At 64.8% G+C, this 26,602-nt stretch overlaps 1 protein-coding gene across 1 annotated transcript in view; it reads left to right on the top strand.

Moving 5' to 3' along the window:
- Nucleotides 1–449: 449 nt before the first annotated feature.
- Nucleotides 450–26,602, top strand: part of LOC134338966 (uncharacterized) — a 101,705-nt gene continuing 75,552 nt past the window's right edge. Inside the window, exons 1-2 of the mRNA XM_063035186.1 lie at nt 450–550; nt 5,005–5,137. Of these exons, the coding sequence (XP_062891256.1) occupies nt 450–550; nt 5,005–5,137 (234 nt within the window). The remainder of the gene's footprint in view (nt 551–5,004; nt 5,138–26,602) is intronic.

Genomic DNA, 26,602 nt, shown 5'->3' with positions numbered 1-26,602 from the left:
AGAATCAGTGAAAAACTACACGCAGAGCAGCACACACAAAATGCTGGAGGAACTCAGCAGGTCAGGCAGCATCTACGGAAATGAATGAACAGTCAAGGTTTCCGTCAGAGACCCTCCTTGGGGACCGGGAAGGAAGGGGGAAGATGCCGGAATAAAAAGGTGGGGGGCGGTGAAGGGGGAAGGAGGATCGCTGGAAGGTGATGGGTGAAGCCAGGTGGGTGGGAAAGGTAAAGGGCTGGAGAGGAAGGAATCTGATAGGAGAGGAGAGTGGGCCATCAGGAGAAAGGGAAGGAGGAGGGGCACCAGGGCGAGGACAGGTTAGAGGCCAGAGTGGGAAATAGAGGAAGAGGGGAGGGGGAGGGAACTTTTTTTACCGGATGGAGAAGTCAATCCAAGGTGTCACTCCCCCACCCTGGGGGTGGCTTCAGCTTGACACAACATGGATCGACATGTCGGAATGGGAATTAAAAAGTTTGGGCTCCGGGAAGTTTCCGTTTTTGGTGGATGGAGCGGAGGTTCTCGACGAAGCGGTTTCCCCGATATACGCCGGGTCTGACCGGTGTAGAGGAGGCTGCGTCGGGAGCACCGGACACCATAGACGACCCCAGCAGATTCACAGCTGAAGAGTTGCCTCACCTGGAGGGACCGTTTGGGACCCCCATTGGAGGTGAGGGAGGAGGTGAATGGGCAGGTGTAGCACTTTGGCCACTTACTGGGATAAGTGCCGGGAGGGACGAATGGACAAGGGAATTGCGGAGGAAATGATCCCTGGGGAAAGCGGAGAGGGGTGGGGAGGTTGAGATATGTTCAGTGGTGGGATCCTTTGGAGATGGAGGAATTACAAACACACACACACACACAAACACACACACACACACACACACACACACACACACACACACACACACACACAAATAACCAATTTGCAGAAGAGGTAAAACTGTGCAGGTTACAAAAATAAAGAACCGCTACGCTACCACGACAGGCTCCGAGGCAGTGTAGCAGTCAGCGCGACGCTATTACAGCTTGGGGCATCAGAGTTCAGAGTTGAATCCCAGCGTCCCCTGTAAGGAGTTTGTACGTTCTCCCCTGATCACGTGGGCTTCCTCCCAACGCTCCTGTTTCCTCCCACAATCCAAAGATGTACCGGTTAGGAGGTTAATTGGTCTTTGTAAATTGTCCCGTGAGAAGACTAGGGTACATTGGAGGGGTTGGTGGGTGACACGGCTCCAGGGCTGGATCTCAATTAATAAATAAACAAATGCAACGGATAAGTAAATAATCGTTCATTCATCATTTTGTGCCATGTCATGTGACGTGGGCATTCATGGTGACTCTGAGCGTTCTTGGCAAACTTTTCTACAGAAGTGGTTTGCCATTGCCTTCTTCTGGGCAGTGTCTTTACAGGACGGGTGACCCCAGCCATTATCAATACTCTTCAGAGATCGTCTACCTGGTGTCAGTGGTCGCATAACCAGGACTTGTGATATACACCGGTTGCTCATACGAACATTCACCACCTGCTCCCGCGGCTTCACGTGACCCTGATCGAGGGGCTAAGCAGGTGCTACACCTTGCCCAGGGTTGACCTGCAGGCTAGCGGAGGGAAGGAGCACCTCACACCTCCTTGGTAAAGTCGCACCTCCACCCTGTCACCCACATCAAACAAATAAAAAATAAATAAATAATACGGAGGACATGAGTCCTTCGGGGTGAGTCCATTGGGTGTGGGATCAGTTTGGTGCTGTTTAGCTAGTATGCTCGCCAAGTGGGACAGGGGGAAACAATAACAGAATGAAGAATGACGTGTTACTGTTACAGTAGGCAGACGATAAGGCACGCAGGCCACAGCCACGTAGATTATGAGGTCAAGAGCCTATCTTATCAGCCAACAGTCTTATCACAGCGGGGTAGAAGTTGTTCTTGAGTCCTTTCTTTTGTAGTCTTTTGATATCTTCTTCCTCATGGGAGGAGGGTCAGTCCTCATCGGAGAATCGGAGGTGGTCCATCCTGGGTAAAGCCCTCCCCACCATTGAGCACATCAACACAGAGGATTGTCACAGGAAAGCAGCCTCCATCATCAGGGACCCCCACCACCCAGGACATGCTCTCGTCTCACTCCTGCCATCAGGAAGGAATAGGAGCAGGAGTAGACCCTCTGGCCTATCGATTCAGGACTCAGGAGAAGCTACAGGAGCCCCAGGACTCACACCACCAGGTTCATTTTTTTTTTAATTAAGTGCAATGGTGAACAATAGCCAGATCAGAAATGCTGATCAAGTCAACTAGTTCCCAAAGAGCACTCTGATAGGCCAGTCAGATGGTTCACTGCTGCTCAGTGATAGAACACAAAAAAAATCATATGTACAATTAAGAAACATTAAAAAATAGTAGAAACACTGGAGTCATGATGATCATGATGAAGTATGCTGGAGACAGACATTTATATACATGCAAAACTGGAAGAAGCTGCAGAAGATCGTGAACACGCCACAGCACATCACACAAACCAATCTTCCGTCCGTGGACTCACTTTACCCCGCACGCTGTCAGAGCAGTGCTGCCAAGATAATCAAGGACACGACCCACCCAGCCAACACACTTTTCGTCCCTCTTCCCTCCGGGAGAAGGCTCAGGAGCTTGAAGACTCATACGGTCAGATTTGGGAACAGCTTCTTTCCAATTGTGATAAGACTGCTGAACAGATCCTGACCCGGATCTGGGCCGTACCCTCCAAATATCCGGACCTGCCTCTCGGTTTTTTTGCACTACCTTACTTTTCATTTTTCTATTTCCTATCTATGATTTATAATTTAACTGTTTAATATTTACTATCGATTTGTAATCTAGGGAGCTGAAAGCGCAGAATCAAATATCGCTGTGATGATTGTACGTTCTAATATCAACTGTTTGGCGACAATAAAGTTCAGCTCGTTGCTTCACAACGTTCACTCAGCTCTGCGCCAAACCGAGGCTGTGGTTTCGCGTCTCTGGATGGACGTGTCTAAAATAGGGGGAGGATTGGAGGAGGCGAGGACGAGGTTGTCCTGTTGGCATGGCAGGGAGGGGAATGTTGTGTGTTTAATATTTCAGTAGTGTTGGCACGTGGCCAAGAGGTTAAGGCATTCATCTAGTGATTTGAAGGTCGCTAGTTGGAGCTTTGGCTGAGGCAGCATGTTGTGTCCTTGAGCAAGGCACTTAACCACACATTGCTCTGCGACGACACCAGTGCCAATCTGTATGGGTCCTAATGCCCTTCCCTTGGACAACATCGGTGGCGTGGGGAGGGGAGACTTGCAGCATGGGCAACTGCTGTAACCTTGCCCAGGCCTGCGCCCTGGAAATCTTCCAAGGCGCAAATCTATGGTCTCATGAGACTAATGGATGCCTATATATAATACTTGAATAATATTTTAAATATGTTGATGATTAAATAATTAATTACAGGCTATATGTAAAAGTATGTAAATGGCAAACGTCATCATGCCACCACAGCATGCGTGTATGCACCTCGCTTACAGTAACAATAAATGTAGACGAGTTAACTCCCGGCCCCCCTTGTCTCCTTTGAATTACCTTTTATGTTTTGGAGTTACTAATCACAACAGGGAGATGGGGCAATGAGGAGGACACCCCTCAGAGGAATGGGGAAGGAGAAGATGGAGAAGGATAGCAGAGGGTGTGAGAGTAGGAGGGCAATCCATTGAGGGAAGGGAAGGTGGGTAGGAGGAGGAGGAGGGACATCTTGGTGAGGGATGTGGAGGGGGAGGGTGTGAAGAGGTAGGGGACGTCGACTGTGTTCATCATTGATACAAACAGCGCATCTCACTGCATGTTTCAATGTTTTGATGTATATGTGACAAATACATAAAGCTGACCTGTAATCTTATATTTACAAAGCATCTCTTGATCATCCCAGAACAGGGGTGTTGGCCACTCTCCAGGGTATTGTGTTTAATTTTGGTCACCCTGCTACAGGAAAGATGCCAGTAAGCTGGAAAGAGTAGAGGTGAGATTTATGAGGATGTTGCCAGAACTCGAATGGCTGAGTTACAGGGAGAGGTTGAACAGGTTGGGATTTTTTTGATTGGCGTATAGGAGATCGAGAGCTTTTTCTATAGAGGTATATAAAATCATGAGGGGCATAGATAGGGTGAAGGCACACAGTCCTTTCCCAAGGGGAATCAAGAACCAGAAGGCCACTGTGAGGGGGAAGAGATTTAATAGGAACCTTAGTAGCAACTTTTTCACCCATTAAGGGTCAGTCTTTTGGAATGAGCTACCAGAGGAAGTGGTGGAGGCGGGGTACACTAAAACATTTAAAAGGAACTTGGACGGGTGCATGGGAAGGTTTTGAGGGATATGGGCCAAATGTGGGCAAATGAGTCCAGCTTAGAATCTCGGATGACATGGATCACTTGGGCCAAAGGGCCTGTTTCCAAGCTGTATAAATCTAATAATTACTTAATCTTAATAAATCTAATGATGTGGAGGGGAAGAGGGGAGGGGGGAGGATGTGAACAGGAGGACGTCCCATTGAGGGATGATGTGAAGATGAGTGTGAAGATGTCCTGTAGATAGAGAGCAGGGAGGATTTGCGAAGGGTGAGGATATCCAGCAAAGAGAGGGGGAGTTTGTATGGAGTGAAAGGAGGGTGTGAGGAAGATATGTCCAATTGAGGAGGGGAGGACATCCGTTGAGGAAGAGGGCAACACACATCAAAGTTGCTGGTGAACGCAGCAGGACAGTCGATGTTTCAGGCCGAGACCCTTTCTCGGCCTGAAACATCAACTGTACCGCCTCCTAGAGATGCTGCCTGGCCTGCTGCGTTCACCAGCAACCTTAATGTGTGTTGCTTGAATTTCCAGCATCTGCAGAATTCCTCGTGTTTGCGAGGAAGAGGACCACTGCTTTGGTCACTGCCCCCACTGGGCCTCTGAACCTGAGGGCGGCGCTCGGGCTGCAGTTCACCCTCCGGGCCTGAGGGTGGCGCTCGGGCTGCAGTTCACCCTCCGAATCGGCGGTGGCGCCGCGGGCTGCAGTTCACCCTCCGGGTCTGATGGTGGCGCCGCGGCGCCAGGGAGCGGGACAGCTGCGGCGCTCTTACCCCAAGAGCCGAGGCTCCTGCTTCAGGCAGGTGTGTGATGGGGTTTGGATCTTGCCGTGCAGGGGAGGGGGAGGGGGAGGGGGAGGGGGAGGGGACGGGTGCGGTGGGGAAATATCGTCTAAATCCCTGATGGACGTGTCCTTTCTGACAGACACGTCCCTTTAAAGTTCATGACCTAAATAATTTTCCCCCTCCATCGGGTAGACTGTTTGTGAGAGGGGAGAGGAGAGAGGTGTGGGTTACCCACCCTTATCTCCACCCTTTCTCCCCCTCTCCCCTCCCCCCTCCCCCCTCTCCCCTCTCCCGCTCTCTTCCCCTCCCCCCTCTCCCCTCCCCCCCTCTCTTCCCCCCTCCCCCCTCTCCGCCTCTCCCCCCTCTCCCCCTCTCTTCCCCCCTCCCCCCTCTCCGCCTCTCCCCCCTCTCCCCCCTCTCCGCCTCTCTTCCCCCCTCTCCCCCTCTCCGCCTCTCCCCCCTCTCCCCTCTCTGCCTCTCTTCCCCCTCTCCCCTCTCCCCCTCTCTTCCCCCCTCCCCCCTCCCCCCTCCCCCCTCTCCCCCTCTCCGCCTCTCTTCCCCCTCTCCCCTCTCTTCCCCCCTCTCCGCCTCTCCCCCTCTCTCCCCCCTCTCCGCCTCTCCCCCTCTCTTCCCCCCTCTCCCCCTCTCTTCTCCCCTCCCCCCTCTCCCCCTCTCTTCCCCCCTCCCCCCTCTCCCCCTCTCTGCCTCTCTTCCCCCTCTCCCCTCTCCCCCTCTCTTCCCCCCTCCCCCCTCTCCCCCTCTCCGCCTCTCCGCCTCTCTTCCCCTCTCCGCCTCTCCCCCTCTCTCCCCCCTCTCCCCTCTCTGCCTCTCTTCCCCCCTCCCCCTCCCCCTCTCCCCTCTCCGCCTCTCCGCCTCTCCCCCTCTCCCCTCTCCCCTCTCTCCCCCCTCCCCTCTCTGCCTCTCTTCCCCCCTCCCCCTCCCCCTCTCCCCTCTCCGCCTCTCTTCCCCCCTCCCCCTCCCCCTCTCCCCTCTCCGTCTCTCTTCCCCCTCCCCCTCCCCCTCTCCCCTCTCCGCCTCTCTTACCCCCTCTCCCCCTCTCTTCTCCCCTCCCCCCTCTCCCCCTCTCTTCCCCCCTCCCCCCTCTCCCCCTCTCTGCCTCTCTTCCCCCTCTCCCCTCTCCCCCTCTCTTCCCCCCTCCCCCCTCTCCCCCTCTCCGCCTCTCCGCCTCTCTTCCCCTCTCCCCTCTCCGCCTCTCTTCCCCCCTCCCCCTCCCCCTCTCCCCTCTCCGCCTCTCTTCCCCCCTCCCCCTCCCCCTCTCCCCTCTCCGCCTCTCTTCCCCCCTCCCCCTCCCCCTCTCCCCTCTCCGCCTCTCTTCCCCCTCTCCGCTTCTCCGCCTCTCTTCCTCTCCCCCTCTCCGCCTCTCTCTCCCCCTCTCCCCCCTCTCTGCCTCTCCGCCTCTCTTCCTCTCCCCCTCTCCCCCCTCTCCGCCTCTCTCTCCCCCTCTCCCCCCTCTCCGCCTCTCTCTCCCCCTCTCTCCCCCTCTCTCCCCCCTCTCTTCCCCCTCTCCCCCTCTCTCCCCCTCTCCGCCTCTCTCCCCCCCTCTGCCTCTCTCCCCCTCTCCGCCTCTCTCTCCCCCTCTCTTCCCCCTCTCCCCCCTCTCCGCCCCTCTCCCCGCTCTCTGCCTCTCTCTCCCCCTCTCTTCTCCCTCCACCCTCTCCCCTCTCCCGCTCTCTTTCCCTCCCCCCTCTCCCCCTCTCTTCCCCCTCCCCCCTCTCCCCCTCTCTTCCCCCTGCCCCCTCTCCCCTCTCCCCCTCTCTTCCCCCCTCCCCCCTCTCCCCTCTCCGCCTCTCTTCCCCCTCTTCTCTCTCCCCCTCTCTTCCCCCCTCCCCCCTCTCCCCCTCTCCGCCTCTCTTCCCCCTCCCCCCTCTCCCCCTCTCCGCCTCTCTTCCCCCTCTCCCCTCTCCCCCTCTCTTCCACCCCTCCCCCTCTCTTCCCCCCTCCCCCCTCTCCCCCTCTCCGCCTCTCTTCCCCCTCTCCCCTCTCCCCCTCTCTTCCCCCCTCCCCCCTCTCCCCCTCTCCGCCTCTCCGCCTCTCTTCCCCTCTCCGCCTCTCCCCCTCTCTTCCCCCTCTCCCCTCTCCGCCTCTCTTCCCCCCTCCCCCTCCCCCTCTCCCCTCTCCGCCTCTCTTCCCCTCTCCGCCTCTCTTCCTCTCCCCCTCTCCGCCTCTCTCTCCCCCTCTCCCCACTCTCCGCCTCTCTTCCCCCCTCCCCCCTCTCCCCCTCTCCGCCTCTCTTCCCCCTCTCTGCCTCTCTCCCCCCTCTCCGCCTCTCTCTCCCCCTCTCTTCCCCCTCTCCCCCCTCTCTGCCTCTCTCTCCCCCTCTCTTCTCCCTCCACCCTCTCCCCTCTCCCGCTCTCTTTCCCTCCCCCCTCTCCCCCTCTCTTCCCCCTCCCCCCTCTCCCCCTCTCCGCCTCTCTTCCCCCTCTCCCCTCTCCCCCTCTCTTCCACCCCTCCCCCTCTCTTCCCCCCTCCCCCCTCTCCCCCTCTCCGCCTCTCTTCCCCCTCTCCCCTCTCCCCCTCTCTTCCCCCCTCCCCCCCTCTCCCCCTCTCCGCCTCTCTTCCCCTCTCCGCCTCTCCCCCTCTCTTCCCCCTCTCTTCCCCCTCTCCCCTCTCCGCCTCTCTTCCCCCCTCCCCCTCCCCCTCTCCCCTCTCCGCCTCTCTTCCCCTCTCCGCCTCTCCGCCTCTCTTCCTCTCCCCCTCTCCCCCCTCTCCGCCTCTCTCTCCCCCTCTCCCCACTCTCCGCCTCTCTCTCCCCCTCTCCCCCCTCTCCGCCTCTCTCTCTCCCCCTCTCCCCCCTCTCCGCCTCTCTCTCCCCCTCTCCCCCTCTCTCCCCCTCTCCGCCTCTCTCCCCCCTCTCTGCCTCTCTCCCCCCTCTCCGCCTCTCTCTCCCCCTCTCTTCCCCCTCTCCCCCCTCTCCGCCCTCTCTGCCTCTCTCTCCCCCTCTCTTCTCCCTCCACCCTCTCCCCTCTCCCGCTCTCTTCCCCTCCCCCCTCTCCCCCTCTCTTCCCCCCTCCCCCCTCTCCCCCTCTCCCCCTCTCTTCCCCCTCCCCCTCTCCCCTCTCCCCCTCTCTGCCCCCTCCCCCTTCTCCCCTCTCCGCCTCTCTTCCCCCTCTTCTCTCTCCCCCTCTCTTCCCCCCTCCCCCCTCTCCCCCTCTCCGCCTCTCTTCCCCCTCTCCCCTCTCCCCCTCTCTTCCCCCCTCCCCCCTCTCCCCCTCTCCGCCTCTCCGCCTCTCTTCCCCTCTCCGCCTCTCCGCCTCTCTCTCCCCCTCTCCCCCCTCTCTGCCTCTCTTTCCCCCTCTCTCCCCCCTCTCCCCCTCTCTTCCCCCCTCCCCCTCTCCCCCTCTCCGTTCTCTCTTCCCCTCTCCCCCTCTCTCCCCCTCTCCGCCTCTCTCCGCCCTCTCCGCCTCTCTCTCCCCCTCTCTTCCCCCTCCCCCCTCTCCCCTCTCCCCCTCTCTTCCCCCCTCCCCCTCTCCGCCTCTCCGCCTCTCTCCCACCTCTCCGCCTCTCTCTCCCCCTCTCTTCCCTCTCTCCCCCCTCCGCCTCTCTCTCCCCCTCTCTTCCCCCTCTCCCCCCTCTCCGCCTCTCTCTCCCCCTCTCTTCCCCTCTCTCCCCCGTCTCCGCCTCTCTCTCCCCCTCTCTTCCCCCTCTCTTCCCCCTCTCCCCCTCTCCACCTCTCTCTCCCCATCTTCCCCCTCTCCCCCCTCTCCACCTCTCTCTCCCCATCTCTTCCCCCTCTCCCCCTCTCCACCTCTCTCTCCCCATCTCTTCCCCCTCTCCCCCCTCACCGCCCCTCTCCCCCCTCTCCGCCTCTCTCTCCCCCTCTCTTCCCCCTCTCCCCCTCCCCTCTCCCCCTCTCTTCCCCCTCCCCCTCTCCCCTCTCCCCCTCTCCCCTCTCCCCCTCTCTTCCCCTCCCCCCTCTCCCCCTCTCCACCTCTCTTCCCCCTTCTCCCTTCTCCCCCTCTCTTCCCCCCTCCCCCTCTCCACCTCTCTTCCCCCTCTCCCCTCTCCCCCTCTCTTCCCCCCTCCCCCCTCTCCCCCTCTCCGCCTCTCTTCCCCCTCTCCCCTCTCCCCCTCTCCCCTCTCCCCCTCTCTTCCCCCCTCCCCCTCTCTTCCCCCCTCCCCCCTCTCCCCCTCTCTGCCTCTCTTCCCCCTCTCCCCTCTCCCCCTCTCTTCCCCCCTCCCCCCTCTCCCCCTCTCCGCCTCTCCGCCTCTCTTCCCCTCTCCGCCTCTCCGCCTCTCTCTCCCCCTCTCCCCCCTCTCCCCCTCTCTGCCTCTCTTCCCCCTCTCCCCTCTCCCCCTCTCTTCCCCCTCCCCCTCTCCCCTCTCCCCCTCTCTTCCCCCCTCCCCCCTCTCCCCTCTCCGCCTCTCTTCCCCCTCTTCTCTCTCCCCCTCTCTTCCCCCCTCCCCCTCTCCCCCTCTCCGCCTCTCTTCCCCCTCTCCCCTCTCCCCCTCTCTTCCCCCCTCCCCCCTCTCCCCCTCTCCGCCTCTCCGCCTCTCTTCCCCTCTCCGCCTCTCCGCCTCTCTCTCCCCCTCTCCCCCCTCTCTGCCTCTCTTTCCCCCTCTCTCCCACCTCTCCCCCTCTCTTCCCCCCTCCCCCTCTCCCCCTCTCCGTTCTCTCTTCCCCTCTCCCCCTCTCTCCCCCTCTCCGCCTCTCTCCCCCCTCTCCGCCTCTCTCTCCCCCTCTCTTCCCCCTCCCCCCTCTCCCCTCTCCCCCTCTCTTCCCCCCTCCCCCCTCTCCCCTCTCCGCCTCTCTTCCCCCTCTTCTCTCTCCCCCTCTCTTCCCCCCTCCCCCCTCTCCCCCTCTCCCCCTCTCTTCCCCCCTCCCCCCTCTCCCCCTCTCCGCCTCTCTCTCCCCCTCTCCCCCTCTCCGCCTCTCCGCCTCTCTTCCCCCTCTCCCCTCTCCCCCTCTCTTCCCCCCTCCCCCTCTCTTCCCCCCTCCCCCCTCTCCCCCTCTCCGCCTCTCTTCCCCCTCTCCCCTCTCCCCCTCTCTTCCCCCCTCCCCCCTCTCCGCCTCTCTGCCTCTCTTCCCCTCTCCGCCTCTCCCCTTCTCTTCCCCCTCTCCCCTCTCCGCCTCTCTTCCCCCCTCCCCATCCCCCTCTCCCCTCTCCGCCTCTCTTCCCCTCTCCGCCTCTCCGCCTCTCTTCCTCTCCCCCTCTCCCCCCTCTCCGCCTCTCTCTCCCCCTCTCCCCACTCTCCGCCTCTCTCTCCCCCTCTCCCCCCTCTCCGCCTCTCTCTCCCCTCTCTGCCTCTCTCCCCCCTCTCCGCCTCTCTCTCCCCCTCTCTTCCCCCTCTCCCCCCTCTCCGCCCTCTCTGCCTCTCTCTCCCCCTCTCTTCTCCCTCCACCCTCTCCCCTCTCCCGCTCTCTTCCCCTCCCCCCTCTCCCCCTCTCTTCCCCCCTCCCCCCTCTCCCCCTCTCCCCCTCTCTTCCCCCTCCCCCTCTCCCCTCTCCCCCTCTCTTCCCCCCTCCCCCTCTCCCCTCTCCGCCTCTCTTCCCCCTCTTCTCTCTCCCCCTCTCTTCCCCCCTCCCCCCTCTCCCCCTCTCCGCCTCTCTTCCCCCTCTCCCCTCTCCCCCTCTCTTCCCCCCTCCCCCCTCTCCCCCTCTCCGCCTCTCCGCCTCTCTTCCCCTCTCCGCCTCTCCGCCTCTCTCTCCCCCTCTCCCCCTCTCTGCCTCTCTTTCCCCCTCTCCCCCCTCTCCCCCTCTCTTCCCCCCTCCCCCTCTCCGTTCTCTCTTCCCCTCTCCCCCTCTCTCCCCCTCTCCGCCTCTCTCCCCCCTCTCCGCCTCTCTCTCCCCCTCTCTCCCCTCTCCCCCCTCTCCGCCTCTCTCTCCCCCTCTCTTCCCCCTCTCCCCCTCTCCGCCTCTCTTCCCCCTCTCCCCCTCTCCGACTCTCTTCCCCTCTCCGCCTCTCCCCCTCTCTCCCCTCTCTCCCCCTCTCCCCCTCTCCCCTCTCTCCCCCTCTCCCCCTCTCCCCTCTCTTCCCCCTCTCCCCCTCTCTTCCCCCCTCCCCCTCTCCCCCTCTCTTACCCCCTCCCCCTCTCCCCCTCTCCCCCTCTCTCCCCCTCTCCGCCTCTCTCCCCTCTCCGCCTCTCTCTCCCCCTCTCCCCTCTCTCTCCCTCTCCGCTCCCCTCTCTCGCCCCTCTCTGCCTCTCTCTCCCCCTCTCTTCCGCCTCTCCCCCTCTCTTCCCCCTCTCCCCCTCTCCCCCTCTCCGCCTCTCCGCCTCTCTTCCCCTCTCCGCCTCTCTCTCCCCCTCTCCCCCCTCTCTGCCTCTCTTTCCCCCTCTCTCCCCCTCTCTCCCCCCTCTCCGCCTCTCCCCCCTCTTCGCCCTCTCCCCCTCTCTTCCCCCTCCCCCCTCTCCGCCTCTCCACCTCTCTCTCCCCCTCACCCCCTCTCTGCCTCTCTTTCCCCCTCTCTCCCCCTCTCCCCCTGTCTGCCTCTCTCTCCCCCTCTCCCCCTCTCCGCCTCTCCCCCCTCTCTCCGCCTCTCTCTCCCTCTCTCCCTCTCTCCGCCTCTCTCTCCCCCTCTCCCTTCCCTCTCTCCCCCCTCTCCGCCTCTCTCTCCCCCTCTCTTCCCCCTCTCCCCCTCTCCGCCTCTCTCTCCCCCTCTCTCCCCCCTCTCTCCCCCTCTCCCCCCTCTCTCTCCCCCCTCTCCCCCCCTCTCTCCCCCTCTCCCCCTCTCCACCTCTCTCTCCCCATCTCCCCCTCTCCCCCTCTCCACCTCTCTCTCCCCATCTCTTCCCCCTCTCCCCCTCTCCACCTCTCTCTCCCCATCTCTTCCCCCTCTCCCCCCTCTCCGCCTCTCTCTCCCCCTCTCTTCCCCCTCTCCCCTCCCCCTCTCTTCCCCTCTCTCCTCTCCCTCTCCCCCCTCTCCCCTCTCTTCCCCCTCTCTCCCTCTCCCCTCTCCCCCCTCTCCCCTCTCCCCCTCTCTTCCCCTCTCTCCCCCTCTCCCCTCTCTCCCCCTCTCTCCCCTCTCCCCTCTCCCCCCTCTCCCCCCTCTCCCCCTCCCCCTCCCCTCTCCCCCCTCTCTTCCCCTCTCTCCCCCCCCTCTCTCTCTTCCTCCCCTCTCCCCTCCTCCTCTCCCCTCTCCCCTCTCCTCCCCTCTCTCTCCCCCTCTCTCCCCTCTCCCCCTCTCCCCTCTCTCTCCCCTCTCCCCTCCCCCTCTCTTCCCCCTCTCTCCCCCTCTCTCCCCCTCTCCCCCCCTCCCCTCCCCCTCTCCTCCTCTTCCCCTCCCCCCTCTCCCCCTCTCCCCTCTCCGCCTCTCTCCCTCCCCCTCTCTCCCCCTCTCTCCCCTCTCTCCCCTCTCTCCCCTCTCCCTCTCTCCCCCCTCCTCCCCTCTCTCTCCCCTCTCTCCTCCTCTCCCCCTCTCCCCCTCTCCCCTCTCTCTTCCCCCCTCCCCTCTCTCCCTCTCCCCTCCTCCCCCTCTCCGCCTCTCCGCCTCTCTTCCCCCCTCTCCGCCTCTCTTCCCCTCCCCCTCTCTCTCTCCCCTCTCCCCCCTCCCCCTCCTCTCCGCCTCTCTTCCCCTCTCCCCTCTCCCCCTCTCCCCCCTTCCCCTCTCCTCCCCTCTCCGCCTCTCTTCCCCTCCCCCCTCTCCGCCTCTCCCCCTCTCCCCTCTCCCCTCTCTTCCCCTCTCCCCCTCTCCGCCTCTCTTCCCCTCTCCCCTCTCCCCCTCTCTCCCCCCTCTCCCCCTCTCCCCCTCTCCTCCGCCTCTCCTCTCCCCCTCTCCCCCTCCCCTCCCCTCTCCCCTCCCCCCTCCGCCTCTCTTCCCCTCTCCGCCTCTCTCCCCCCTCTCCGCCTCTCTCCCCCCTCTCCGCCTCTCTCTCCCCCTCTCCCCCTTCTCCCCCTCTCCGCCCCTCTCCCCCTCTCCCCCTCTCTCCCCCTCTCTTCCGCCTCTCCCCCTCTCTTCCCCCCTCCCCCCTCTTCCCCTCTCCGCCTCTCTCCCCCTCTCTCTCCCCTCTCCCCCTCTCTTCCCCCCTCTCCCTCTCTTCCCCCCTCCCCCTCTCCCCCTCTCTTCCCCCTCCCCCTCTCCCCCTCCCTCTCCCCCCTCTCCCCCTCTCCCCCTCTCCCCCCTCTCTCCCCCTCTCTCTCCCCCCTCTCCCCCTCTCCCCCTCTCCCCCCTCTCTCCCCCTCTCCCCTCTCCCCTCTCTCTCCCCTCTCTCCCCCCTCTCTCCTCTCTCTCCCCCCTCTCCCCCTCTCCCCCTCTCGCCTCTCTCTCCCCCTCTCCCCCTCTCCCCCTCTCTCCCACCTCTCCGCCTCTCTCTCCCCCTCTCTTCCCTCTCTCCCCCCTCCGCCTCTCTCTCCCCCTCTCTCTCCCCTCTCCCCCCTCTCCCCCCCTCTCCGCCTCTCTCTCCCCCTCTCCCCCCTCTCCGCCTCTCTCTCCCCCTCTCTTCCCCCTCTCTTCCCCCTCTCCCCCCTCTCCACCTCTCTCTCCCCATCTTCCCCCTCTCCCCCCTCTCCACCTCTCTCTCCCCATCTCTTCCCCCTCTCCCCCCTCTCCACCTCTCTCTCCCCATCTCTTCCCCCTCTCCCCCTCACCGCCCCTCTCCCCCCTCTCCACCTCTCTCCCCCCTCTCCACCTCTCTTCCCCCTCTCCCCTCTCCCCCCTCTCTTCCCCCCTCCCCCTCCCCTCTCCCCTCTCTTCCCCCTCCCCCCTCTCCCCCTCTCTCCCCTCTCTTCCCCCCTCTCCCCCTCTCTCTCCCCTCTCCGCCTCTCTTCCCCTCTCCCCCCCTCTCTTCCCCCTCTCCCCTCTCCCCTCTCTCCCCCCCTCTCTCCCTCTCTCTCGCCTCTCTCCCCTCTCCGCCTCTCCGCCTCTCTCTCCCTCTCCGCCTCTCCCCCCTCTCTCTCCTCCCCCTCTCCCCCCTCTCCGCCTCTCTCTCCCCCTCTCTTCCCCCTCTCTCCCCCTCTCTCCCCCTCTCTCCCCCTCTCTTCCCTCTCTCCCCCCTCTCCCCTCTCTCTCCCCCTCTCCCCCCCTCTCCCCCTCTCCGCCTCTCTCTCCCTCTCTCTCCCCTCTCTCCCCCCTCCCCCCTCTCCCCCTCTCTCCCCTCTCTTCCCTCTCTCTCCCCTCTCCCCCCTCTCTCCCCTCTCCCCCTCTCCCCCTCTCTTCCCCCCTCCCCCCCCTCTCCCCCTCTCCCCCTCTCTCCCCCTCTCTCTCCCCTCTCTCCCCTCTCTCCCCCTCTCCTCCCCCTCTCCCTCTCTCCCCCCTCCCCCTCTCCCCTCTCCCCCTCTCTCCCCCTCTCTTCCCCCTCCCCCCTCCTCTCCCCCTCTCTCCCCCTCTCCGCCTCTCCGCCTCTCTCCCCCCTCTCCCCTCTCCCCTCTCTCTCCCCCTCTCCCCCTCTCTCCCCTCTCTCCCCCTCTCCCCCCTCTCCCCCTCTCCCCCTCTCCCCCTCTTCCCCCTCTCCCCCTCTCCCCTCTTCCCCCTCTCTTCCCCCTCTCTCCCCTCTCCCCCTCTCCCCCTCCCCCTCTCTTCCCCCTCTCTCCCCTCTCTCCCCCTCTCTCCCCCTCTCCGCCTCTCTTCCCCCTCTCCCCTCTCTCCCCCTCTCTCTCCCCTCTCTCCCCCTCTCCCCCTCTCCGCCTCTCTTCCCCTCTCCGCCTCTCCCCCTCTCTTCCCCCATCTCTCCCCCCCTCTCCCCCTCTCCCCCTCTCCCCCCTCTCCCCCTCCCGCCTCTCTTCCCCCTCTCTCTCCCTCTCCCCTCTCCCCTCTCTCCCCCCCCTCTCCCCCTCTCCGCCTCTCTCCCCCTCTCCCTCTCCCCTCTCTCCCCTCTCTCTCCCCCTCTCTTCCCCTCTCCGCCTCTCTCTCCCCCTCTCCGCCTCTCTCCCCTCTCCGCCTCTCTCCCCCTCCCCCTCTCCCCTCTTCCCCCTCTCCCCCTCTCCTTCCCCTCTCTCTCCTCTCCCCTCTCCCCCCTCCCCTCTCTCCCCCCTCTCCGCCTCTCTTCCCCTCTCCCCTCTCTCTCCCCCTCTCCCCTCTCCCCCTCTCTCCCCCTCTCCCCTCTCTCCCCTCTCCCCCTCTCCCCCCTCTCCCCCTCTCTCTCCCCTCTCCCCCTCTCCCCCTCTCCCCCTCTCCCTCTCTCCCCTCTCCCCCTCCCCTCTCCCCCCCTCTCTCTCCCCTCTCCCCCTCTCTCCCCCCTCTCTCCCCTCTCCCCTCCTCTCCCCTCTCTCCCCCTTCCCTCTCCCCTCCCCTCTCTCCCCCTCTCCCCTCTCCCCCCCCCTCTCTCTCCCCCTCTCCCTCTCCCCTCCCCCCTCTCCCCCTCTCCCCCCCCCCTCTCCCCCTCCCCCTCTCTTCCCCCTCCCCCCCTCCCCTCTCCCCCTCCCCCTCCCCCCCCTCCCCCTCTCCCCTCTCTCTCCCTCTCTTCCCCCTCTCCCCCTCTCCCCTCTCCCCTCTCTCTCCCCCTCTCCCCCTCTCCCCCCTCCCCCCTCTCCCCCTCTCCCCCTCTCTCCCCTCTCCCCCTCTCTCTCCCCCTCTCTCCCCCCCTCCCCCTCTCTCTCCCCCCTCTCTTCCCCCTCTCCCCCTCCCCCTCTCCCCCTCTCCCCTCTCCCCCTCTTCCCTCCCCCTCTCCCCTCTCTTCTCCCCTCTCTTCCCCCTCCCCTCCCCCTCTCCCTCTCTCTCCCTTCTCCTCCCTCTCTTCCCCCTCCCGCCTCTCTCCCCCTCTCTCCCCCCTCTCCCCCCTCCGCCTCTCCCCTCTCTCTCCCCCTCCCCCCTCTCCCCTCTCCCCCTCTCTCCCTCTCCCCTCTCTTCCCCCCTCTCCGCCTCTCTCTTTCCCTCTCCCCCTCTCTCTGCCTCTCTTCCCTCCCCCTCTCTCCCCCTCTCTCCCCCTCTCTCCCCCTCTCCCCCTCTCTTCCCCCTCTCCCCCTCTCTTCCCCCTCCCCCCTCTCCCCTCTCCCCCTCTCTCCCCCCTTCCCCTCCCCCTCTCTTCCCCCCTCCCCCCTCTCCCCCTCTCCCCCCTCTCCGCCTCTCCACCTCTCTCTCCCCCTCACCCACTCTCTGCCTCTCTTTCCCCCTCTCTTCCCCTCTCCCCCTCTCTGCCTCTCTCTCCCCCTCTCCCCCCTCTCCGCCTCTCCGCCTCTCTCCCACCTCTCCGCCTCTCTCTCCCCCTCTCTTCCCTCTCTCCCCCCTCCGCCTCTCTCTCCCCCTCTCTTCCCCCTCTCCCCCCTCTCCGCCTCTCTCTCCCCCTCTCTTCCCTCTCTCCCCCCTCCGCCTCTCTCTCCCCCTCTCTTCCCCCTCTCCCCCCTCTCCGCCTCTCTCTCCCCCTCTCTTCCCCCTCTCCCCCCTCTCCGCCTCTCTCTCCCCCTCTCTTCCCCCTCTCTTCCCCCTCTCCCCCCTCTCCACCTCTCTCTCCCCCTCCCCATCTTCCCCCTCTCCCCCCTCTCCACCTCTCTCTCCCCATCTCTTCCCCATCTCCCCCCTCTCCACCTCTCTCTCCCCATCTCTTCCCCCTCTCCCCCCTCACCGCCCCTCTCCCCCCTCTCCGCCTCTCTCTCCCCCTCTCTTCCCCCTCTCCCCCTCCCCTCTCCCCCTCTCTTCCCCCTCCCCCCTCTCCCCTCTCCCCCTCTCCCCTCTCCCCCTCTCTTCCCCTCCCCCCTCTCCCCCTCTCCACCTCTCTTCCCCCTTCTCCCCTCTCCCCCTCTCTTCCCCCCTCCCCCTCTCCACCTCTCTTCCCCCTCTCCCCTCTCCCCCTCTCTTCCCCCTCCCCCCTCTCCCCCTCTCCGCCTCTCTTCCCCCTCTCCCCTCTCCCCCTCTCTTCCCCCCTCCCCCTCTCTTCCCCCCTCCCCCCTCTCCCCCTCTCTGCCTCTCTTCCCCCTCTCCCCTCTCCCCCTCTCTTCCCCCCTCCCCCCTCTCCCCCTCTCCGCCTCTCTTCCCCTCTCCGCCTCTCCGCCTCTCTTCCCCCCTCCCCCTCCCCCTCTCCCCTCTCCGCCTCTCTTCCCCTCTCCGCCTCTCCGCCTCTCTTCCTCTCCCCCTCTCCCCCCTCTCCGCCTCTCTCTCCCCCTCTCCCCCCTCTCCGCCTCTCTCTCCCCCTCTCCCCCTCTCTTCCCCCTCTCCCCCCTCTCCGCCCCTCTCCCCCTCTCTGCCTCTCTCTCCCTCTCTCTTCTCCCTCCACCCTCTCCCCTCTCCCGCTCTCTTCCCCTCCCCCCTCTCCCCCTCTCTTCGCCCCTCCCCCCTCTCCCCCTCTCCCCCCTCTCCCCCTCTCCCCCTCTCTTCCCCCTCCCCCCTCTCCCCTCTCCCCCTCTCTTCCCCCTCCCCCCTCTCCCCTCTCCGCCTCTCTTCCCCCTCTTCTCTCTCCCACTCTCTTCCCCCCTCCCCCCTCTCCCCCTCTCCGCCTCTCTTCCCCCTCCCCCCTCTCCCCCTCTCCGCCTCTCTTCCCCCTCTCCCCCTCTCTTCCCCCCTCCCCCTCTCTTCCCCCCTCCCCCCTCTCCCCCTCTCTGCCTCTCTTCCCCCTCTCCCCTCTCCCCCTCTCTTCCCCCCTCCCCCCTCTCCCCTCTTCGCCTCTCTTCCCCCTCTCCCCTCTCCCCCTCTCTTCCCCCCTCCCCCCTCTCCCGCTCTCCCCCTCTCTTCCCCCCTCTCCCCCTCTCCCCCTCTCCGCCTCTCCGCCTCTCTTCCCCTCTCCGCCTCTCCCCCTCTCTTCCCCCTCTCCCCTCTCCGCCTCTCTTCCCCCCTCCCCCTCCCCCTCTCCCCCTCTCCGCCTCTCCGCCTCTCTTCCCCTCTCCGCCTCTCCCCCTCTCTTCCCCCCTCCCCCTCTCTTCCCCCCTCCCCCCTCTCCCCCTCTCTGCCTCTCTTCCCCTTCTCCCCTCTCCGCCTCTCTTCCCCCTCTCCCCTCTCTTCCCCCCTCTCCCCCTCTCCGCCTCTCTTCCCCCTCTCCGCCTCTCCCCCTCTCTTCCCCCCTCTCCCCCTCTCTTCCCCCCTCCCCCCTCTCCCCCTCTCTTCCCCCCTCCCCCCTCTCCCCCTCTCTTCCCCCCTCCCCCCTCTCCCCCTCTCCGCCTCTCTTCCCCTCTCCGCCTCTCTCTCCCCCTCTCTCCCCCTCTCCGCCTCTCTCCCCCTCTCTCTCCGCCCCTCTCCCCCCCTCTGCCTCTCTCTCCCCCTCTCTTCCGCCTCTCCCCCTCTCTTCCCCCCTCCCCCCTCTTCCCCTCTCCGCCTCTCCCCCTCTTTTCCCCCCTCCCCCCTCTCCCCCTCTCCGCCTCTCCGCCTCTCTTCCCCTCTCCGCCTCTCTCTCCCCCTCTCCCCCCTCTCTGCCTCTCTTTCCCCCTCTCTCCCCCTCTCTCCCCCCTCTCCGCCTCTCCCCCTCTCTTCCCCCTCTCCCCCTCTCTTCCCCCCTCCCCCCTCTCCCCCTCTCTTCCCCCCTCCCCCTCTCTTCCCCCCTCCCCCCTCTCCCCCTCTCCCCCCTCTCCGCCTCTCCACCTCTCTCTCCCCCTCACCCCCTCTCTGCCTCTCTTTCCCCCTCTCTTCCCCTCTCCCCCTCTCTGCCTCTCTCTCCCCCTCTCCCCCCTCTCCGCCTCTCTCCCACCTCTCCGCCTCTCTCTCCCCCTCTCTTCCCTCTCTCCCCCCTCCGCCTCTCTCTCCCCCTCTCTTCCCCCTCTCCCCCCTCTCCGCCTCTCTCTCCCCTCTCTTCCCTCTCTCCCCCCTCCGCCTCTCTCTCCCCCTCTCTTCCCCCTCTCCCCCCTCTCCGCCTCTCTCTCCCCCTCTCTTCCCCCTCTCCCCCCTCTCCGCCTCTCTCTCCCCCTCTCTTCCCCCTCTCTTCCCCCTCTACCCCCTCTCCACCTCTCTCTCCCCATCTTCCCCCTCTCCCCCCTCTCCACCTCTCTCTCCCCATCTCTTCCCCCTCTCCCCCCTCTCCACCTCTCTCTCCCCATCTCTTCCCCCTCTCCCCCCTCACCGCCCCTCTCCCCCCTCTCCGCCTCTCTCTCCCCATCTCTTCCCCCTCTCCCCCTCCCCTCTCCCCCTCTCTTCCCCCCTCCCCCTCTCCACCTCTCTTCCCCCTCTCCCCTCTCCCCCTCTCTTCCCCCCTCCCCCTCTCTTCCCCCCTCCCCCTCTCTTCCCCCCTCCCCCCTCTCCCCCTCTCTGCCTCTCTTCCCCCTCTCCCCTCTCCCCCTCTCTTCCCCCCTCCCCCCTCTCCCCCTCTCCGCCTCTCCGCCTCTCTTCCCCTCTCCGCCTCTCCCCCTCTCCGCCTCTCCGCCTCTCTTCCTCTCCCCCTCTCCCCCCTCTCCGCCTCTCTCTCCCCTCTCTTCCCTCTCTCCCCCCTCCGCCTCTCTCTCCCCCTCTCTTCCCCCTCTCCCCCCTCTCCGCCTCTCTCTCCCCCTCTCTTCCCCCTCTCCCCCCTCTCCGCCTCTCTCTCCCCCTCTCTTCCCCCTCTCTTCCCCCTCTACCCCCTCTCCACCTCTCTCTCCCCATCTTCCCCCTCTCCCCCCTCTCCACCTCTCTCTCCCCATCTCTTCCCCCTCTCCCCCCTCTCCACCTCTCTCTCCCCATCTCTTCCCCCTCTCCCCCCTCACCGCCCCTCTCCCCCCTCTCCGCCTCTCTCTCCCCCTCTCCCCTCTCCCCCTCTCTTCCCCCCTCCCCCTCTCTTCCCCCCTCCCCCCTCTCCCCCTCTCTGCCTCTCTTCCCCCTCCCCCCTCTCCCCCTCTCTCCCCCTCTCCCCTCTCCCCCTCTCTTCCCCCTCCCCCCTCTCCCCCTCTCTTCCCCCTCTCCCCTCTCCCTCTCCCCCTCTCTCCCCCTCTCCCCCTCTCTCTCCCCCCTCCCCCCTCTCCCCCTCTCCCCCTCTCCCCCCTCTCCGCCTCTCTCTCCCCCTCTCTCCCCCTCTCTCCCCCTCTCCCCCTCTCTCCCCCTCTCCGCCTCTCTCCCCCCTCTCTGCCTCTCTCCCCCCTCTCCGCCTCTCTCTCCCCCTCTCTTCCCCCCTCCCCCCTCTCCCCCTCTCCGCCTCTCCGCCTCTCTTCCCCTCTCCGCCTCTCCCCCTCTCCCCTCTCCCCCTCTCCCCCCTCTCCGCCTCTCTCCCCTCCCCCTCTCCCCCCTCTCCCCTCTCCGCCTCTCTCCCCCCTCTCTGCCCCTCTCCCCCCTCTCTGCCTCTCTCTCCCCCTCTCTTCTCCCTCCACCCTCTCCCCTCTCCCGCTCTCTTCCCCTCCCCCCTCTCCCCCTCTCTTCCCCCCTCCCCCCTCTCCCCCTCTCCCCCCTCTCCCCCTCTCCCCCTCTCTTCCCCCTCCCCCCTCTCCACTCTCCCCCTCTCTTCCCCCCTCCCCCCTCTCCCCTCTCCGCCTCTCTTCCCCCTCTCCCCTCTCCCCCTCTCTTCCCCCCTCCCCCCTCTCCCCCTCTCCGCCTCTCCGCCTCTCTTCCCCTCTCCGCCTCTCCCCCTCTCTTCCCCTCTCCGCCTCTCCCCCCTCTCCGCCTCTCTTCCCCCTCTCCCCTCTCCGCCTCTCTTCCCCCCTCCCCCTCCCCCTCTCCCCTCTCCGCCTCTCTTCCCCTCTCCGCCTCTCCGCCTCTCTTCCTCTCCCCCTCTCCCCCCTCTCCCCCTCTCTCTCCCCCTCTCCCCCCTCTCCGCCTCTCTCTCCCCCTCTCCCCCCTCTCCGCCTCTCTCTCCCCCTCTCCCCCCTCTCCGCCTCTCTCTCCCCCTCTCCCCCCTCTCCGCCTCTCCCCCCCTCTCCCCCTCTCCGCCTCTCTCTCCCCCTCTCCCCCTCTCTCCCCCTCTCTCCCCCTCTCTCCCCCTCTCTCCCCCTCTCCGCCTCTCTCCCCCTCTCTGCCTCTCTCCCCCCTCTCCGCCTCTCTCTCCCCCTCTCTTCCCCCTCTCCCCCCTCTCCGCCCTCTCTGCCTCTCTCTCCCCCTCTCTTCTCCCTCCACCCTCTCCCCTCTCCCGCTCTCTTCCCCTCCCCCCTCTCCCCCTCTCTTCCCCCCTCCCCCCTCTCCCCCTCTCCCCCTCTCTTCCCCCTCCCCCCTCTCCCCTCTCCCCCTCTCTTCCCCCCTCCCCCCTCTCCCCTCTCCGCCTCTCTTCCCCCTCTTCTCTCTCCCCCTCTCCCCCTCTCCGCCTCTCCGCCTCTCTTCCCCTCTCCGCCTCTCCGCCTCTCTCTCCCCCTCTCCCCCCTCTCTGCCTCTCTTTCCCCCTCTCTCCCCCCTCCCCCTCTGTTCCCCCCTCCCCCTCTCCCCCTCTCCGTTCTCTCTTCCCCTCTCCCCCTCTCTCCCCCTCTCCGCCTCTCTCCCCCCTCTCCGCCTCTCTCTCCCCCTCTCTTCCCCCTCTCCCCCCTCTCCGCCCCTCTCCCCCCCTCTCCCTCTCTCTCCCCCTCTCTTCCGCCTCTCCCCCTCTCTTCCCCCCTCCCCCCTCTCCCCCTCTCCGCCTCTCCGCCTCTCTTCCCCTCTCCGCCTCTCCGCCTCTCCGCCTCTCTCTCCCCCTCTCCCCCCTCTCCCCCTCTCTCCCCCCTCTCCGCCTCTCCCCCTCTCTTCCCCCCTCTCCCCCTCTCTTCCCCCCTCCCCCTCTCCCCCTCTCTTCCCCCCTCCCCCCTCTCCCCCTCTCCACCTCTCTTCCCCTCTCCGCCTCTCTCTCCCCCTCTCCACCTCTCCCCCCTCTCCGCCTCTCCACCTCTCTCTCCCCCTCACCCCCTCTCTGCCTCTCTTTCCCCCTCTGTTCCCCCTCTCCCCCCTCTCCGCCTCTCCGCCTCTCTCCCACCTCTCCGCCTCTCTCTCCCCCTCTCTTCCCTCTCTCCCCCCTCCGCCTCTCTCTCCCCCTCTCTTCCCCCTCTCCCCCCTCTCCACCTCTCTCTCCCCCTCTCTTCCCCCTCTCTTCCCCCTCTCCCCCTCTCCACCTCTCTCTCCCCATCTTCCCCCTCTCCCCCCTCTCCACCTCTCTCTCCCCATCTCTTCCCCCTCTCCCCCCTCTCCACCTCTCTCTCCCCATCTCTTCCCCCTCCCCCCTCTCCGCCCCTCTCCCCCCTCTCTGCCTCTCTCTCCCCCTCTCTTCCCTCTCTCCCCCTCTCTTCCCCCTCCCCCCTCTCCCCTCTCCCCCTCTCTTCCCCCTCCCCCTCTCCCCCTCCCCAACTCTCTTCCCCCTTCTCCCCTCTCCCCCTCTCTTCCCCCTCTCCCCCCTCTCCACCTCTCTCTCCCCATCTCTTCCCCCTCCCCCCTCTCCGCCCCTCTCCCCCCTCTCTGCCTCTCTCTCCCCCTCTCCCCTCTCCCCCTCTCTTCCCCCTCCCCCCTCTCCCCTCTCCCCCTCTCTTCCCCCTCCCCCTCTCCCCCTCCCCAACTCTCTTCCCCCTTCTCCCCTCTCCCCCTCTCTTCCCCCTCCCCCCTCTCCCCCTCTCCACCTCTCTTCCCCCTCTCCCCTCTCCCCTCTCTTCCCCCCTCCCCCCTCTCCCCCTCTCCGCCTCTCTTCCCCCTCTCCCCTCTCCCCCTCTCTTCCCCCTCCCCCTCTCTTCCCCCCTCCCCCCTCTCCCCCTCTCTGCCTCTCTTCCCCCTCTCCCCTCTCCCCCTCTCTTCCCCCCTCCCCCTCTCCCCTCTCCGCCTCTCTTTCCCCCTCTCTTCCCCCTCTCCCCCTCTCCCCCTCTCTGCCTCTCTCTCCCCCTCTCTTCCCCCTCTCCTCCCTCTCCGCCTCTCCGCCTGTCTCCCACCTCTCCGCCTCTCTCTCCCCCTCTCTTACCTCTCTCCCCCCTCTTCCCTCTCTCCCCCCCTCCGCCTCTCTCTCCCCCTCTCTTTGACTTCTCCCCCCTCTCCGCCTCTCTCTCCCCCCTCTTCCCCCTCTCCCCCTCTCTTCCCCCTCTCCCCCCTCTCCACCTCTCTCTCCCCATCTCTTCCCCCTCTCCCCCCTCTCCACCTCTCTCTCCCCATCTCTTCCCCTTCTCCCCCCTCTCCGCCTCTCTCTCCCCCTCTCTTCGTCCTCTCCCCCCTCTCCACCTCTCTCTCCCCATCTCTTCCCCCTCTCCCCCCTCTCCACCTCTCTCTCCCCATCTCTTCCCTCTCTCCCCCCTCTCCACCTCTCTCTCCCCATCTCTTCCCCCTCTCCCCCCTCTCTGCCTCTCTCCCCCCTCTCCGCCTCTCTCTCCCCCTCTCTCCCCCCTCTCCGCCCCTCTCCCCCCTCTCCGCCTCTCTCTCTCCCTCTCTCCCCCCTCTCCGCCTTTCTCCCACTCTCTTCCCCTCCCCCTCCCCTCTCTTCCCCCTCTCTCCACCCTCTCTTCCCCCCTCCCCCCTCCCTTCTCTTCCCCCTCCCACTCTCCCCCTTTCTCCCCCTCTCTCAACCCTCTCTTCCCCCCTCCCTCTCTCCCCGCTCTCTCCACTCTCTCTTCCCCCCTCCCCCCTCTCTTCCCCTCTCCCACTCTCCCCCTTTCTCCCCCTCTCTCTCCACCCTCTCTTCCCAACTCCCACTCTCCCCCCTCTCCCCCGCTCTCTCCACTCTCACTCCCCCTTTCTCCCTGATCATTATTACTTCTCCTTATCCCCAATCACTCTCCTCTCCCTCTGTCACTCTCCTCTCTCTCTGTCACTTTCCCCCTCTCTCTCTCTGTCACTCTCCCCCCCTCTCTCTCTATGTCACTCTCCCCTCTCTCTGTCACTCCCCCCTCTTTCCCTCTGTCACTCTCCTCTCTCTCTGTCACTCTCCCCTCTCTCTGTCACCCCCCCCTCTCTTTGTCACTCTCCTCTCTGTCACTCCCCCCTCTCTCTCTGTCACTCCCCCCTCTCTCTGTCACTCTCCCCCTCTCTCTCTGTCACTCTCCCCTCTCTCTGTCACTCTCCCCCTCTCTCTCTGTCACTCCCCCCTCTCTCTGTCACTCTCCCCCCCTCTCTCTCTGTCACTCTCGCCTCTCTCTGTCACTCTCCCCCCTCTCTCTCTCACTCCCCCCTCTCTCTGTCACTCTCCCCTTCTCTCTCTCTATGTCACTCTCCCCTCTCTCTGTCACTCCCCCTCTCTTTGTCACTCTCCCCTCTCTCTCTATGTCACTCTCCCCTACTCTCTGTCAATCTCCCCTCTCTCTGTCACTCTCCCCCTCTCTCTCTCTGTCACTCTCCCCCTCGCTCTCTGTCACTCCCCCCTCTCTCTGTCACTCTCCTCTCTCTCTGTCACTCCCCCCTCTCTCTGTCACTCTCCTCTCTCTCTGACACTCTCTCCCTGTGTCACTCTCCCCCCTCTCTGTCACTCTCCCCCCTCTCTGTCACTCTCCCCCTCTCTCTCTCTGTCACTCTCCCCCTCGCTCTCTGTCACTCTCCCCCTCTCTCTCTCTGTCACTCTCCCCCTCGCTCTCTGTCACTCCCCCCCCTCTCTGTCACTCTCCTCTCTCTCTGTCACTCCCCCTCTCTCTGTCACTCTCCCCCTCGCTCTCTGTCACTCCCCCCTCTCTCTGTCACTCCCCCCTCTCTCTGTCACTCTCCCCTCTCTCTGTCACTCTCCCCCCTCTCTCTCTGTCACTCTCCCCCCTCGCTCTCTGTCACTCCCCCCTCTCTCTGTCACTCCCCCCTCTCTCTGTCACTCTCCTCTCTCTGTCACTCTCTCCTCTCTCTCTCTGTCACTCTCCCCCTCTCTCTCTCTGTCACTCCCCCCTCTCTCTGTCACTCTCCTCTCTCTGTCACTCTCCCCTCTCTCTGTCACTCTCCCCCCTCTCTCTCTGTCACTCTCCCCCTCTCTCTCTCTGTCACTCTCCCCTCTCTCTGACACTCTCTCCCTGTGTCACTCTCCCCCCTCTCTGTCACTCTCCCCCCTCTCTGTCACTCACCCCCTCTCTCTCTGTCACTCTCCCCCCTCTCTGTCACTCTCCCTCTCTCTCTGTCACTCTCCCCTCTCTCTATCACTCTCCCCTCTCTCTGTCACTCTCTCTCTCTGTCACTCCCCCCTCTGTCACTCTCCCCCCTCTGTCACTCACCCCCTCTCTCTCTGTCACTCTCCCTCTCTCTCTGTCACTCTCCCCTCTCTCTATCACTCTCCCCTCTCTCTGTCACTCTCTCTCTCTGTCACTCTCCCCCCCTCTCTCTGTCACCCTCCCCCTCTCTCTGTCACTCCCCCCTCTCTCTGTCACTCCCCCCTCTCTCTATCACTCTCCCCTCTCTCTATCACTCTCCCCTCTCTCTGTCACTCTCTCTCTCTGTCACTCCCCCCTCTCTCTGTCACTCCCCCCTCTCTCTGTCACTCCCCCCTCTGTCACTCTCATCTCTCTCTCTCTGTCACTCCCCCCTCTGTCACTCTCATCTCTCTCTCTCTGTCACTCCCCCTCCCTCTGTCACTCTCATATCTCTCTCTCTGTCACTCCCCCCTCCCTCTGTCACTCTCCCCTCTCTCTGTCACTCTCCCCCCTCTCTCTCTGTCACTCTCCCCCTCTCTCTCTCTGTCACTCCCCCCTCTCTCTGTCACTCTCCTCTCTCTGTCACTCTCCCCTCTCTCTGTCACTCTCCCCCCTCTCTCTCTGTCACTCTCCCCCTCTCTCTCTCTGTCACTCTCCCCTCTCTCTGACACTCTCTCCCTGTGTCACTCTCCCCCCTCTCTGTCACTCACCCCCTCTCTCTCTGTCACTCTCCCCCCCTCTGTCACTCTCCCTCTCTCTCTGTCACTCTCCCCTCTCTCTATCACTCTCCCCTCTCTCTGTCACTCTCTCTCTCTGTCACTCCCCCCTCTGTCACTCCCCCCTCTGTCACTCTCCCCCCTCTCTGTCACTCACCCCCTCTCTCTCTGTCACTCTCCCCCTCTCTCTGTCACTCTCCCCTCTCTCTGTCACTCCCCCCTCTCTCTGTCACTGTCCTCTCTCTCTGTCATTCTCCCCCTCTCTCTGTCATTCTCCCCTCTGACACTCTCTCCCTGTGTCACTCTCCCCTCTCTCTGTCACTCTCCCCCCTCTCTCTCTGTCACTCTCCCCCTCTCTCTCTCTGTCACTCTCCCCTCTCTCTGACACTCTCTCCCTGTGTCACTCTCCCCCCTCTCTGTCACTCTCCCCCTCTCTCTCTCTGTCACTCTCCCCCTCGCTCTCTGTCACTCCCCCCTCTCTCTGTCACTCTCCTCTCTCTCTGTCACTCCCCCTCTCTCTGTCACTCTCCCCCTCGCTCTCTGTCACTCCCCCCTCTCTCTGTCACTCCCCCCTCTCTCTGTCACTCTCCTCTCTCTGTCACTCTCCCCTCTCTCTGTCACTCTCCCCCTCTCTCTCTCTGTCACTCCCCCCTCTCTCTGTCACTCTCCTCTCTCTGTCACTCTCCCCTCTCTCTGTCACTCTCCCCCTCTCTCTCTGTCACTCTCCCCCTCTCTCTCTCTGTCACTCTCCCCTCTCTCTGACACTCTCTCCCTGTGTCACTCTCCCCCCTCTCTGTCACTCTCCCCCCTCTCTGTCACTCACCCCCTCTCTCTCTGTCACTCTCCCTCTCTCTCTGTCACTCTCCCTCTCTCTCTGTCACTCTCCCCTCTCTCTATCACTCTCCCCTCTCTCTGTCACTCTCTCTCTCTGTCACTCCCCCCTCTGTCACTCTCCCCCCTCTCTGTCACTCACCCCCTCTCTCTCTGTCACTCTCCCTCTCTCTCTGTCACTCTCCCCTCTCTCTATCA

Source organism: Mobula hypostoma, chromosome 28 (genome assembly GCF_963921235.1).
Source record: "Mobula hypostoma chromosome 28, sMobHyp1.1, whole genome shotgun sequence".
In the NCBI taxonomy this organism is placed as follows: Eukaryota; Metazoa; Chordata; class Chondrichthyes; order Myliobatiformes; family Myliobatidae; genus Mobula; species Mobula hypostoma.
The sequence above is the reverse complement of the archived record's forward strand: the minus strand, read 5'-3'. Positions and strand labels throughout refer to the sequence as shown.